Genomic DNA, 14,023 nt, shown 5'->3' with positions numbered 1-14,023 from the left:
AAATACAGAGTAAGCTAGGTAAGTACAAATAAATAACTTACATAATGAGATACAATAAGACTATATATAAACAGAAAAGCAGTACATTAAAGGAAGAAACAAAGGATTTACAATATCAAAAGTTAAATTCCAGGACTCAACATTTTTTGACTGAGCTCCATGTGTGCGCGCTGTTGAAAGTTCCATACAAATAATGTCCAGCAAAGATAGGCTCCATTGACGTCTACTCATAATATGAGGAGGGATCCTCGATTAAAATTTTTGCAGCTGATTCTCAGTACCGATTCCTTGTCATGGTGATAGGCCAATATAGAGCACCGATTCTGATGCTTCAAGCTTTGTAATGCATCAAACACATTTTTCCTCTAAATATGATACTTAAGTGGAGATCTCTTCTTACCCAATAAAAGTCTTCTATAACCATTATAATTAAGTATGTTTAAGTGTATTATAAGTAATGGCGACGCAGTGGGTAGCACATTCGCCTTACAGCAAGAAGATTGCTGGTTCGAGCCTCGTCTGGGTCAGTTAGCGTTTCTGTGCGGAGTTTGCATGTTCTCCCCGTATTCGTGTGTCACAAGTCCAAAGACGTGTGACCGTAGTGTGTGTGTGTGTGTATGTTTGGATGTTTCCCAGTGATGGGTTGTGTCCGGAAGGGCATCCGCTGTGTAAAACATATGCTGAATAAGTTGGCAGGCGGTTCATTCCGCTGTGGCGACCCCAGATTAATGAAGGGACTAAGCCGAAAAGAAAAAGAATGAATTATAAGTAATTATAATTCAAAGACTAACAGTGCAATTTGGAAACATTGCAAATGATGAAAGAAGAATCTAACAGGTCTCAATCAAGACAAAGTTTGGAGCACTTATTTGAAGCATGTGCAACGAAGTGGCTGACACAGAGGGATCCATTTGCAGTATTTTTATTAAACACAATTTAATAAACAGCACACATGTTATGCATGTGCGAACTACAAACACAGTAGTATATTGTCGTAGCGGCAGGCAAACACAGGATGAGTAAGCAGGCATGGGTCAGAGGCAGGCAGCTAGTATCGAGGTCAGTGTTCAGGCTAGAGTTCAAGGCAGGCGGCAAGGATCAGAGTCGGGGTTCAGGCAAAGGTACAAGGCAGGCGGCAGGCAGGACTGAGTGAATAATCGAAGCAAGGGCACAACGGGGAAGCAGGCAAGAAGGAGAAACCCTCAATAGTGTTAGCCGGGGCAGAACAAGACTTCGCAATGAGTGAGTGTGTGTGCTGCTTATATGTGTGAGCGTGGGTCATTAACTGGATGAGCTGCAGGTGTGCATGCTTGTCAGTGTAAGTGGATGACGTAATGCTGAGATGTCCGGTGATGATGACCTCTGCTGGCCAGCCAGGGGAATGACTGGGACCGAGTCGGTGACAAGATGTTAAAATGCAAACCTATAAAATACATTAAATCTTTACTGAAAGGAATTAGGTCTATAAAGTACTGTTTATTGTATAAGTAAATAAAAAGAAGTTATTGTTAAATATTCATTTTAAAAAATAACATTTTTAAGTTTTTTATGTATTTATTATTTTCAGCCAAGTTTTAATGAATGCAAGATTGTCAAAAACACAGAACTTTCAGTTCTTATATGTAAAAAGGCCTAAATACATGCAAGGTCATTCAAATATTTTGCTCCTCTCCAACTAACACAAACAATTGATCGACTAGATCAGTGAGTCGAATCACTAAATGTGACCATTCCCCATTCACTGAAACTGTGATCACCACCTCCTCCAGATGTCACCTCAAAACACAACATTTGGTGTTCACAGCACCCTTGACTGCAGATGGTACATTTTCAGAAATAAAGTTACACAAGTTGTCACTGGGGTGGTACCTTTATAAAAGGTACACATTTGTACTTAAAGAGTCCATATTGGTACCTCAAAAGAATATATTAGTACCTTAAAAAAATTAAGAGGAACACTTTTGTACTTTTTAGGTACTAATATTTGTCCTTGAGGCATTAATATGGACCTTTTAGGTACAAATTTGTACCTTTTGAAAAGGTACCACCCCAGTGACAACTCGTGTACCTTCATTTCTATGAGTGTAAGAGACTATTACGTTAATATGTATGAGAAGACGACAACAGCAAAAGCTCCAAAAGTTAAAAGAGATTTTGGTGTTGCCGCCTTTTCATCCATATTTGCATACTTTTTGTTTGTCTAAGCACACAGTTGAGATTGATGTGGATGCTTTTAAATTATTTGTGAACTATTACCTTAGCCATTCCACTTCCCCCCTACATCCCTCATCTGCCATGTTTTTTACTCACTCATTATTCCTTATCTTAGTCCCTGATTAATCAAGGCTCACCACAGCCAAATGAACAGACAATTACTCTGGCATATGTTTTTTTGCGTCGGATGCCCTTCTAGTCGAATTCCGGAACTGGGAAACACCTGTACCCTCTCTCATTCAAATTCATACTCTACAGCAGAAGTGTCTAACTCAGTTCCTGGAGGGCCGCAGCCCTGATCAATTTACTTCCAACTCTGCTTCAATACACTTACCTGTAGGTTTCAAACAAGCCTAAAGGTGTGTTTAATTAGGGTTGGAGCTAAACTGTGCAGAGCTGCAGCCCTCCAGGAACTGAGTTTGTGCTCTACGGACAATTTTTGTTTACCTAATTCACCTTTACTGCATATGTTTGAACTTGTGGGGGAAACCGGAGCACACAGAAGAAATCCACACAAACATAAGGAGAACATGCAAACTCCACACAAAAATGCCAACTGATTTAGCCGGGACTCAAACCAGTGACTTTCTTGCTGTAAAGTCACAGTGCTAACTGGTGGATTTCACCGGTTGTCCGCTTTGTTACTCTTTATACAATGGCAGAAAACAATTTTTTTAAAGTGTTTTTTAACATTGTATGAAAATAAAATCTATAGTGAAGGTACCTTTATTTCAGATTCAAATTCAGTTCCAATCCACTGCAACACTTTGGGTGAACTGACCAACTATGTGCCTATTGCACATTCTGGTGTAATCTGCATCCAGGAAACATTTAACAGTTTGTACAGTTACAGTGAAGTTGCCTTTATCCCAAGGGATATTGTAACACTGAACTCTTAGCAAGACTGACAACCTATGCCCCACTGTACACTACCTGACAAAAGTCTTGTCGCCTATCCAAGTTTTAGTAACAACAAATAATAACTTGACTTCTAGTTGATCATTTGATATCAGAAGTGGCTTATATGAAAGGCAAAAGCCTCTAGATTATGCTTATTTTACCAAAATAAAATATGATCATGCCTTGATTTTTAATTATTTAATTAGGACTGTAAGGTCTGACTTTGCTTAGACAAAAGTCTTGTGACTTAACAGAGATAGAGTACAGTATAGAATATAAAGTCATTTTGCAGTGGAAAAACAATTAATATTGTGTATGACTCTCATAAGCTTGGAGGACTACATGCATACATCTCTGCATCTTATCAAGACTCTTTGGATTCATCTTCAATGCCTCCAGTTTCATCTTACCTGACTGGGCTGGCCAATTCTGGAGTACCTTGACCTTCTTTGCTTGCAGGAATTTTGATGTGGAGGCTGAAGTATGAGAAGGAGCGCTATCCTGCTCAAGAATTTGCCCTCTCATGCACTCATGGAAATAAAGGTACACAAGCTGTCACTGGGGTACAGGGGTGGTATACCTTTTCGAAAGGTACAATTTTGTACCTAAAAGGTCCATATTAATACCTCAAGGGTACATATTAGTACCTAAAAAGTAAAAATTTTTAGGTACTAATATATACTTTTGAGGAACCAATATGGACCCTTCAGGTACAAATGTGTACCTTTTGAAAAGGTACAACCCCAGTGACAGCTCGTGTACCTTTATTTCTGAGAGTGTGTGGTTTTTAATGAAATGGGCTGCACAAATGTCTTGATACCTCAGGCTGTTGATGTAGCCATCCACTTTGCAGATCTCTTGCACGCCTCCATACTGAAGGTAACCCCAAACCATGATCTTTCCTTCACTAAACTTGACTGATTTCTGTGAGAATATTTGGTCCATGTGGGTTCCAGTAGGTCTTCTGCAGAATTTATGATCATTGGGATGCAGTTCAATAGATGATTCATCTGAAAAAATCTACCCTCTGCCATTTTTCTACCTTCTGCCAACTAGAAGTCGAGCTATTATTTGTTGCTCCTACAACTGAGATCAACAAGACTTTTGTCAGGTAGTGAATGTATTAGTCTGCATCCAGACTATCAATACAATCATGCAATTGCACTCTTTGCAGGATGACAATCAACAAACCATGAACATTGTCAGGTCTCAAATCCTGTTACTGAGTACAGAGACAGTATTATCAATTAAGAAAAATTGAGGAAAAAGTGCAGACTTGGCAAGGTACTGTAAAATATATTGTTTTATTTCAGCCATTCATTCAATTTTTTTAAGCTTAGTCTTTATTTCAGAGGTCGCCACAGTGGAATGAACCACCAACTATTCTTGCATAAGCCTCATTCATACTACGAGCGACTTGCAGCAGCAAAGTAACAAGTGACCATTCATTTCAATGGAGAGTGAGCAACTTCTGCCGACTTCCATCTGCGCAAGTGACCGTTGGCGACCAGGGCGTGTCGAGAAACGCAACAAAGTTGAGAATCCTTCAACTTTATGCAAATGTAGAGCGACTTTCGTGAGTGACAGCCAATAGGAACATCAGTAGAGCTCATGTGATCCTCTGTCAGCTCGCTCAGTGGCAGGTTGTATTCTCTGTGCTGTACCTACACAGACCTGCGTTTGTAGCAGGTCACCACCCAGAGCAATAGGCAGCTACAAAGTCACTGCTAGTGTGAATAAGGCATTGCGCAGTGAATACCCCATCCAGCTGCAACCCAGTTCTGGGAAACACCCATACGGCCAATTTAGTTTATCCAATTCACCTATAGCGCATGTGTTTGGACTGTGGGGGAAACCGGAGCACCCGGAGGAAACCAACACGAACACAGTAAGAACATGCAATTTCCACATGGAAATGTCAACTGGCCCAGCCAGGATTCTATCCAGCAACTTTCTTGCTAACAGGCGACAGTGCTAGCCACTGAGCCACTGTGCTGCCCTTGTTTAATTTAGTTACTTTCAAAATGAAAGGGCAACAAGTAGCTCTCCGCCAGTTTTTTTTCTGTTTAAACGTAGCTCTCATATAAAGTAAGGTTGGAGACCCTTGATTTAGACTGTGTGTAAAACATCTAGTCATCTGCGTGTCTCTTCCTCTTATCAACTTAAAACACACCACTTGTTCCATGTGCACGATACACTCATTAACTTTTCATGCCTTTCTCTCCAAACAGTGTATTGACAAGCCACCAGCGTGCATTTGATAGTCCTCATTAAAATTTAGTTGGAGAGCCAAAGAGTGGACCACCTATCCAGTTGCCCCAGAACGAGAGGCTACAGAATGAGGAGCTTTCAGGTACCTCTTGTTTTCTGAATCTGCAAGACACCTCAAAGCCACATACCAAAAGAAAACAAAACAAAACATGGTTTTAAGGATGGCCGTCTTCATTCACGCTTTGTTCATTGCTGGAAAGGTAACCTCCAAGAAAGGTAGGAATGCTTATCTCGTGGGTGAAAGTGCACACCTTATGAATGTTGTACCACTGTAAACACCTCAGTTCTTCCGTAAGCTTGTATGTTCAAATACGCTTCATTAATGGCTCCACAGAACCTTTCCATTGCTGGAAAAGCTCTGTTTCTTCAGACTATTTAAACTTATGGACCGTTTAAGAACTTTTCTCTTTGGTGGAACCAGAAATGGTTTCTTTATGGAATTAACAGCTTTATTCTGATGACTGGGATAGCTTTGAATAAATGCCAGTGCATTTTTGTCTAATCATTTTATGGAACGTCTTAAAGCTCCCATTAAATAAAAACAAACATTTGTTGTTGATGTTAGTTTTAGTATGTTAGTTTTAAGAATATCTGTAAGCTAGTGAGCTCAAAATTCGTGTTTAGAAAATACCAAACTGCTATGAACCTCTAAAGCTTGCAGTTTTTCACTTCCACCTAAATCGATCAACGATTTTTTTCACATCATCTCAAACTTCAGTTTCTCTTGACCAAAATCTTGACCAATCTGACATGTGCTGCCCCCTTTAAGATGCTTCTCATTTGCTTTTCATTTGACGCACTTGAGCTCAACCAATCTCACTGGCAGAGCTGTGATAAAAACAAAGCTACTGCATGGCTGTTTCTGTAAAAGGGGAGTAACTATACGTTCCACCCTCTCTTCATTTTTTCAGCTGAGATTAGGTCAAGCCCGGAATTTCAAAACCCTTCACGGGACCTTTAAACGCGAGTAGTTACCATCGATTCACAGAAACATAGTGATAAAATGTAAATCTTGTATGTAAGTTTGGACTCTATAGGATTCGTTTATTGTGGATTAGTAATGTGCATTGTAATGAACTCCATTCTGACAGCTCCATTCTGATGCATTTTTCTCAATATTTAGATTTTTTACACCCTAAGATTCCAGATTTTCCTAGTATTGTACAGTACTATCACACCAAACCATACATCAGTGGAAAATTATTTATTTCAGTATGTGATGTATAAATCTGAATTTCAAAACATTGACTTTTATTACTGGTTTTTACTTGAGGTTCTACGGCACATTTTGTTTTGCACATATACACAACAGTTTAGAAATAGCACTGTATGAGTACTTAGTTTGTACATATGCCTACCACTTAAAATAGGCTTATTTTACAAGTTTACTGTTGAGTGTTTGAATCCATACAGTTGATCTCTGGGTCTGGCCGGAGCACTTTTAGCTTAGCTTAGCATAGATAGATCATTGAATCAGATTAGACCATTAGCAAAGACTTTTGATCCTTTTCTTATCTGAAACTTGAAACATTTGCAGTTATTAGACAGCAGAACAGAAAATGAAAAGTTGCTCTTTTCTAGACCAAAATGTCTAGGAACTAAACCCCCTTTCTGGTGTAATAATCAAGGAACTTTGCTGCAGCAAGCGCAATGATACTATGAACAGTGGTGCAAATTGACAAATTACAAATACTCAAATGATTGAGTAGTTTTTCTTAAGAATTTCTCAGCTACAGCCATATCACCCTGCAGCCCAAGACCAGTTACTCACTGAAGCTAGACAGGGCTGAGCCTGGTCAGTACCTGGATGGAAGACCACATGGGAAAAACTAGGCGGCTGTTGAAAGTGATGTTAGTGAGGCCAGCAGAGGGAGCTCAACCTGCGCTCTGTGTGAGTCCTAATGCCCCAGTATAGTGAAAGGGACACTATACTGTCAGTGAGTGCCATCTTTCGGATGAATGTTAAACAATAGCAAATTTTCAATAAAATATACTGCTGTTCCAATTGTGTCCACTGGATGGCGCAATAGCAAACTCTTAATTTCATCCGATCCAGAAGCCTGAATCAGCGTCAGTTTGACAGCCATCTCAGAGGGAAAGACCACATCTATACCCTGTCGTACCACACCAGTGCTTCCCACATAGGGCCGCCCAGGTATATTTGGTAGTAACAAATGAAAAATACTGTTATTATCCACCTTTTACACTTTTATTGTATCCATCAAAGAAAACTAAACATTCGCGATTGATTAACCAGTGGAAAGTCTTCTCTCGCTCTGCATGTTTCCTCCTGCTGGTTCTGTGTGTGCGCGATCTGTCACTCACACAGGAACTAACGTGCTCTGCAGACCCACAGAGACGCTCCTTTTCCACCAAACTGCATCTGACCATGGTTTCTGAATCTCCTAAAATGTTTTACTTTTGCTTTCTAAAGTTGCTGTATTTGTATGCGTTTTTACAGTACCATTTCGCAGCTGACTGTGCGCACAGCCCCGAGAGAAACATTAAATGATCAATCATTTAATAAATGACTCCGATAAACTTTATACTCGGAGAGAACAAAATGACACCCGTAATGGCTGCAAAATATCTGTACACCATTAGAAATGGCTAATCAACTAATTTGTTTTATTTAAATCTACATTTTTTATTTTAGTAATTATTATAACTTTTTAGCGATAATGTTTATTTTATTCCTTTTTCTGTTATTTATTTCTCATTTGCTTTATATTTTATTAATTTATTGATGTTAATATATTACATACTTTATACATATTTAAAATGCTTTGACAATACTGTAAATGTCATGCCATAAAGCAACTTTAGAGAGAGAGAGAGAGAGAGAGAGAGAGCACCTTTTTTCAGTGGGTGTACATGGCTCCTTAATAGCATAAACGTAAGAGAAATATTGGATTTCTATTATTTCAACAGCCCGTTTAAAATAACTTTAACCCATTGGAAAAAAAGGCGTATAACAGTGTCATAATAAATAAAAATATAGTTAAAAATAACATTATTTCTTGTTTGTCGCATGTAGTTGACCATTTATGTGCTGTGGGAAAAAGGTGTTTTTCAATTCGGCTACCACCGCAAATATATTTCAAACCTGTGGAAAGCACTGCACACTGAGGTGACCAAGAGGGAAGTAACTATTTTACCTTTTGTCAGTTTAGTGGCTATATCGTACAAATGCTAAAATGAGTTTGACACCCCTGTGGTAAATTGAGGTCCTGACTCTCTCTGATAATTAAAAATCACATGGCACATCTCGTAAAGAGTAGGGATGTAATCCCTGGCCTAATTCCCTCCATTGCCTGTTACCAATAGCCTCTCATGGCCTCCCATGCAGTCATCCCCATCCACACAATTGGATCAATCAATGTGTCTCTAATCTACCAATAGCTGAAGTGTGGTGAGCACACTGGCGCCGTTATCCTGTGGTTGTGGCCATCACATCATCTGGTGGTGGTGTGAAGAGACCTCTCCTCCCCCTCAAGAATGTGAAGCACTTTGGGTGTTTGGCCATACACAATAAATACACATTACATTATAATTGTATTTACTTTCCCTTGAGAATTTTTACCCCCCTCTATCAGTACTTTTACTTCACTATTTTCCAATGTGCAGACACTACTTTAGTTTTTCTTGTCTATAGGGATTGGCTAAGTATCAGTCCTGTGATTCCTATCCAATCAAATCACACATAGAAAGTTAATTGCAATAACTGAATGCACTACAGAATGTTACGTTTTCAAACACTGCACAAATGGCATATAAACACATCAACCTTCCACAGCGTAATATTCTCTACTCTACTTTTAAAAGGGCAACTTTTTACTTATACTTTGAGTAATATTTACAACAGATACTTTACTTTTTTACTTTACTTGGGCAAGAAATGGTACTTTTACTTCTATGATTTTTCAGTACTTTTTCCCCCACTGATTATGAAACACATGGTTTCAAGTACAAAGCCCTACCCTTGCAGAACCAGTTGGAATCTGCGTAATATTGAATCTGCTGCAGCGATGGTATGGCAGCAAATTATTTAAAACACAAATATAATGGCTTCAACAATAATGTTTATGACAGATTTATGACAAGTTATGATGCCTGATAATGTCATGTTGTCATGACAAAGAGACTGAAAATAAGATGTAATTGTTTGTCATGACAAAGTTATCTCAAACAATATTACATTTAAAACGACACAACTGGGTGCATGCCACTTCATAACAGATAAGCCTGCATAAAATCACATTCATAATCATTTTATGATGACAAAGGTTTTAGGACATTCTTATGAACACTAAATGTACTATAAATTACCAGAAAGACATAATAGGTTTACAAAAGAACAACTTCTTATATAGCTGAATATATGGCCCGCAAATTATTACAACCATCCTTTAAAGGGGCAGTTCACCCCCCCAAAAAAAAAGAAATTTACTCTGTATTTACTCAGCCTCAAGAGGTTCTAAACCAGGGGTGCGTTTCTCAAACAACGACGTAACTTGTGGCTGAACTATCATAGTACTATAATTTAGGTAAAAACCTACTGTATGTAGTGACGAGTGTTTCCCAAAACCTGTACTTTCTCTGTCGCAGATCAATCTCTTGAACCATGTTAGTTATAACTTAAAATGCCTATAATGATGCTCTAAACTGGGTGGAGTAACAACTTCTTTAAAGAAAAACTCATAATTTCTTTGTGCAAATTATATTGTTTTAGATGCACACACATCTAAAATAAAATCCAATATTAGATTTGGTTAAAACATGCACTCGCTTTCCATTTTAACTGAAATATATGTAAATGGCACATATAGGACCTGTTTGCTTAACTAATATTATTGAGAAGTTAAACATTACATATTCTATTCTAAAACATATCACTTACAAGCTTACTTGTACATATTCTCACACTTACTTGTACATATATACTCACATATTCTAATATAATATATAAATAATATAAATGAATAAATAAATAATGAGGCTATTTATTATAAAATGAAATGAAGAATATTATTTATTAGAAATGAAAAAATCATACTTTAACAATAATATTAATGATTATTATGATTATGATTATGATTATGATTATGATTATGATTATTATTATTATTATTATTATTATTATTATTATTATTATTTTTATTATTAAGTAGGATATTGTTTGTTTATTTTTATTTTTTTAAGTCTACTTTTACAATTTGACAATTGCTTTTACATTGTAACATAAATTCCGCTTTTAAATAATAGGTCAACTATAGCTTTCGCCATGAGGCTGTGTTCAAAATAACATCAATGTTTTCAATAGGGTAAGGGGGGTGGGGGGGGGGTAGTGGGAATGGAACACAGCCATGACCTTTGTTTCTAGCTACAGCTCCAGAGCTGTAGTTGTGAGTGCTCAAGTTTGCAACGCAGTTTGCGAATGTTCGTTGGAGCGATGGATCTAACAGCAAATAAACAAAGTATGTCGGTAATGACGGAACTTGCGACCTTAGTTGGCTAACAAGTTGGCTCACAAATGTTGGAATGCAGTAAACATTGATATCCGAAGTATTATGCAATTCAATGGCTACCAGTTTCCAACATTCTTCAAAATATCTTCTTTTGTGTTTAACAGAATAAAAAATGAATCAAAAAAGGTTTGGAACAAGAGGAGGGCGAGTAAGAAAGTATTTTTAAGTGTATTTATCTCTTAAATAAAATGCTGAAGTGCTTTACTGTCAAAAAACACCAGGAGTTTAGTAAAATAGCTTTTAATTCATCATTAAAATACACTATGATAACTAATTAAATGATGGTATTTTTGTTTAGGTGTCAAATGTGGAGGAATCCTCTCTGCAAGCAGTGGCAATGTGTCAAGCCCTAATTTTCCAGGCCTGTATCCTTATGACACCGATTGCACTTGGCTGATAGTGGTCTCTGAAGGCTCTTCTGTACTGTTGACTTTTCATCACTTTGAGCTGGAGTACCACACTGACTGCGCTTATGACTACATCAAGATATACAACGGCATCTCGGAGGATGAAGGAAACCTCCTGGGAAAATTCTGTGGAGATGTTTCTCCTCCTCAGTTCAGCTCGTCCTGGAACGTCATGTCCATCATCTTCCATTCAGACCGCCATGTTGCACGCAAGGGTTTCTTGGTGGGATATAGGAAAGGTGAGGAAAAACTGGAGACTCAAATAATATTCCAGGTTAAATAGGAATCAGTATGCACCAAAAGACAATAATTGCATATCTATGTCAATAGTATCTGGATGCAGCCTTTGTGATGCAAGCTGAGATTGCATCACTCAGCAATGCAATGCCAGAAACAATGCACTCAATGGAGTGAGTGACGTCTCTGTGATGGGTAGAGTAAGGGGCGGGGTTAGGTGAGCGCATTAAAAAGCATTGGATGCAGCTCAGATTGCACTGCACCAGGTCTGCATCCAGACCCCTCTCTGTCTATGAGGCAAGGTTTTACAAAGGGATAAATATTAAAATACACATCATTTCCAAAAAATAACCTAATGTATTTTCTCATTTATTTATGCTTTTGAATGCATGATCTGGCCTTGATCTTTACTCCAACAACTTTAATTGCTGAACAGTTTAAAAAAAGTGACTTATATTGATATTTTTAGTAACATATTGTGTGTATTGGTGATATAGATTACAATAGAAAACCTGGCAAGAAACTGCCTGTGCATTTCCTGTTACTTTCCAAACTTATTTCTGTATATTATTTTAAACTAATATGTCAATAAAGTGGTAAACTGCAGTTAAATACAACATCAGAATATTAGGTACACCTGTCCAACTGCTCCTTATAGCAAATTTCTAATCGGTTAGCACACGGCAGCAACTCAATGCATTTAGGCATGTAGATACCCAGGTAGCAAAGAATTCTGGCCCAGATTTGGCATAAAGCTGGCACAGCAGGCATTCGTCTGGCACTGGCATGCAACATATGGGCCAAACATGGCCCAGGTTAGGCTGAGGTGGTACCGTCTCACAGGCGGCACTCAAGACTTGGGCCAGATCTCAAATGTAGTACTTGGCCCAGATGTTTAAATGTACATGTGGGCCACATAAGTTTGGCCTAGCTTGACCCACTTTTAAAATAGATTTATATTATTTTTGAGCAAAGAAAAAATTCAATCAATCAGGTCGCTTCAAGAAAAAGCACAGCTGTACAGCGAAATGCTTCGTGGGTTTATTAAAAACATTGCAGTCGTAACACACCAACACATCTGGCCCAGTTCAGGCCCAGTTATGGGTTATTAACTTGGCTTAGACTTGGCCCAGATATGGTCTATGTTTGCCGCTTCTATGGAAGCCAGAATTGGTTCAGTCATGTACCGTAATTCATTGCGGCATGTGGGCCAAGCAAATGCTGATGGTGTGGGCCAGATTTGGGCCAGAGGAATTTTGCTATGGGGGTATGGTCAAGACAATCTGCTGCTGTTCAAACTGAGCGTCAGAATGGGGAAGAAAGGTGATTTAAGTGACTTCAAACGTGGCCTGGTTGTTGGTGCCATACAGACTGGTCTGAGTTTTTTAGAAACTGCTGATCTACTGGGATTTTAACACACAACCATCTCTAGGGTTTACAGAGAATGATCAGAAAAAAGAAAATGCCCAGTGAGCAGTGTTCAGAGTAAGAAAACCACCCCAGGTGCCACTCCTGTAAGCTTAGAACAGGAAACTGAGGCTAATTTGCACAGACGCACCAAAATTGGACATTAGAAGATTGGAAAAATGTTGCCTGGCCTGATGAGTCTCCATTTTGAATGGTAGGGACAGAATTTGGCGTGAACAACATGTAAGCATGGATCCATCCTCCCTTGTATCAATGGTTCAGGCTGCTGGTGTAATAGTGTGGGGGATATTTTCTTGGCACACTTTGGGCTCATTAGTACCAATTGAGCATTGTGTCAACACCACAGCCTACTTGAGTATCCCTTTATGACCACACTGTACCCATCTTCTGATGGCTACTTCCAGCAGAATAATGCGGCATGTCATAAAGCATGAATCATCTCAGACTGGTTTCTTAAACACGACAATGAGTTCACTGTACTCAAATGGCCTCCACAGTCACCAGATCTCAATCCTATAGAACACTTTTGGGATGTGGTTGAACGGGAGATTTGCATTAAATATGTGCTGCCGACAACTGCATGATGTTATCATGTAAATATAGAGGAATATTTCCAGTACCTTGTTGAATCTATGCCACAAAGGATTAAGGCAGTTTTGAAGGCAAAAGGGTTCAACCCCTACTTCTAGAAGAGGTGTACCTAATAAAGTGGCCGTTTGGTAAAAACACGTGAACCACAAAATATGGAAACTATTAATTAACTGATGTTGCAAACTTTAATCAATATTCATGAGATAATTTAACAGAATGTTAAAATTGTTAAATTTGAATGTTAAATTATACAAAATGTATTCACATTACTAGTTTTGTTCTAATTGAAAACGTTTTTAATTGGATTCTTTTAAAATATGTGATTTCATCAGTAAAAAAAAATGTAAAGATCCCGTAAAACTTGTACATTTATTTTACAGTATTTTTAATGCTAAAATTCTGATGACAGCTGCAGTTTTACTGTAAATTCTTTGGATTTACAGTTAA

The 14,023-nt window shown here is 38.3% G+C and overlaps 2 protein-coding genes across 6 annotated transcripts in view; both read left to right on the top strand.

Annotated features, from left to right (window-relative positions):
* The window catches only part of LOC137487670 (uncharacterized), a 579,101-nt gene that overhangs the window by 426,414 nt on the left and 138,664 nt on the right, over positions 1–14,023 (top strand). The window lies entirely within an intron of this gene.
* Positions 1–14,023, top strand: part of cdcp2 (CUB domain containing protein 2) — a 34,065-nt gene that overhangs the window by 2,149 nt on the left and 17,893 nt on the right. For all 3 annotated transcript variants that reach the window (XM_073923398.1, XM_073923388.1, XM_068213571.2), the window contains exons 2-3: positions 5,346–5,601; positions 11,212–11,559. In XM_073923398.1, coding sequence (XP_073779499.1) covers positions 5,535–5,601; positions 11,212–11,559 — 415 coding nt within the window. In that variant the 5' untranslated portion in view covers positions 5,346–5,534. The remainder of the gene's footprint in view (positions 1–5,345; positions 5,602–11,211; positions 11,560–14,023) is intronic.

The sequence above is a fragment of the Danio rerio genome, chromosome 2 (genome assembly GCF_049306965.1).
Source record: "Danio rerio strain Tuebingen ecotype United States chromosome 2, GRCz12tu, whole genome shotgun sequence".
Classification (NCBI taxonomy): Eukaryota; Metazoa; Chordata; class Actinopteri; order Cypriniformes; family Danionidae; genus Danio; species Danio rerio.
The sequence above is the reverse complement of the archived record's forward strand: the minus strand, read 5'-3'. Positions and strand labels throughout refer to the sequence as shown.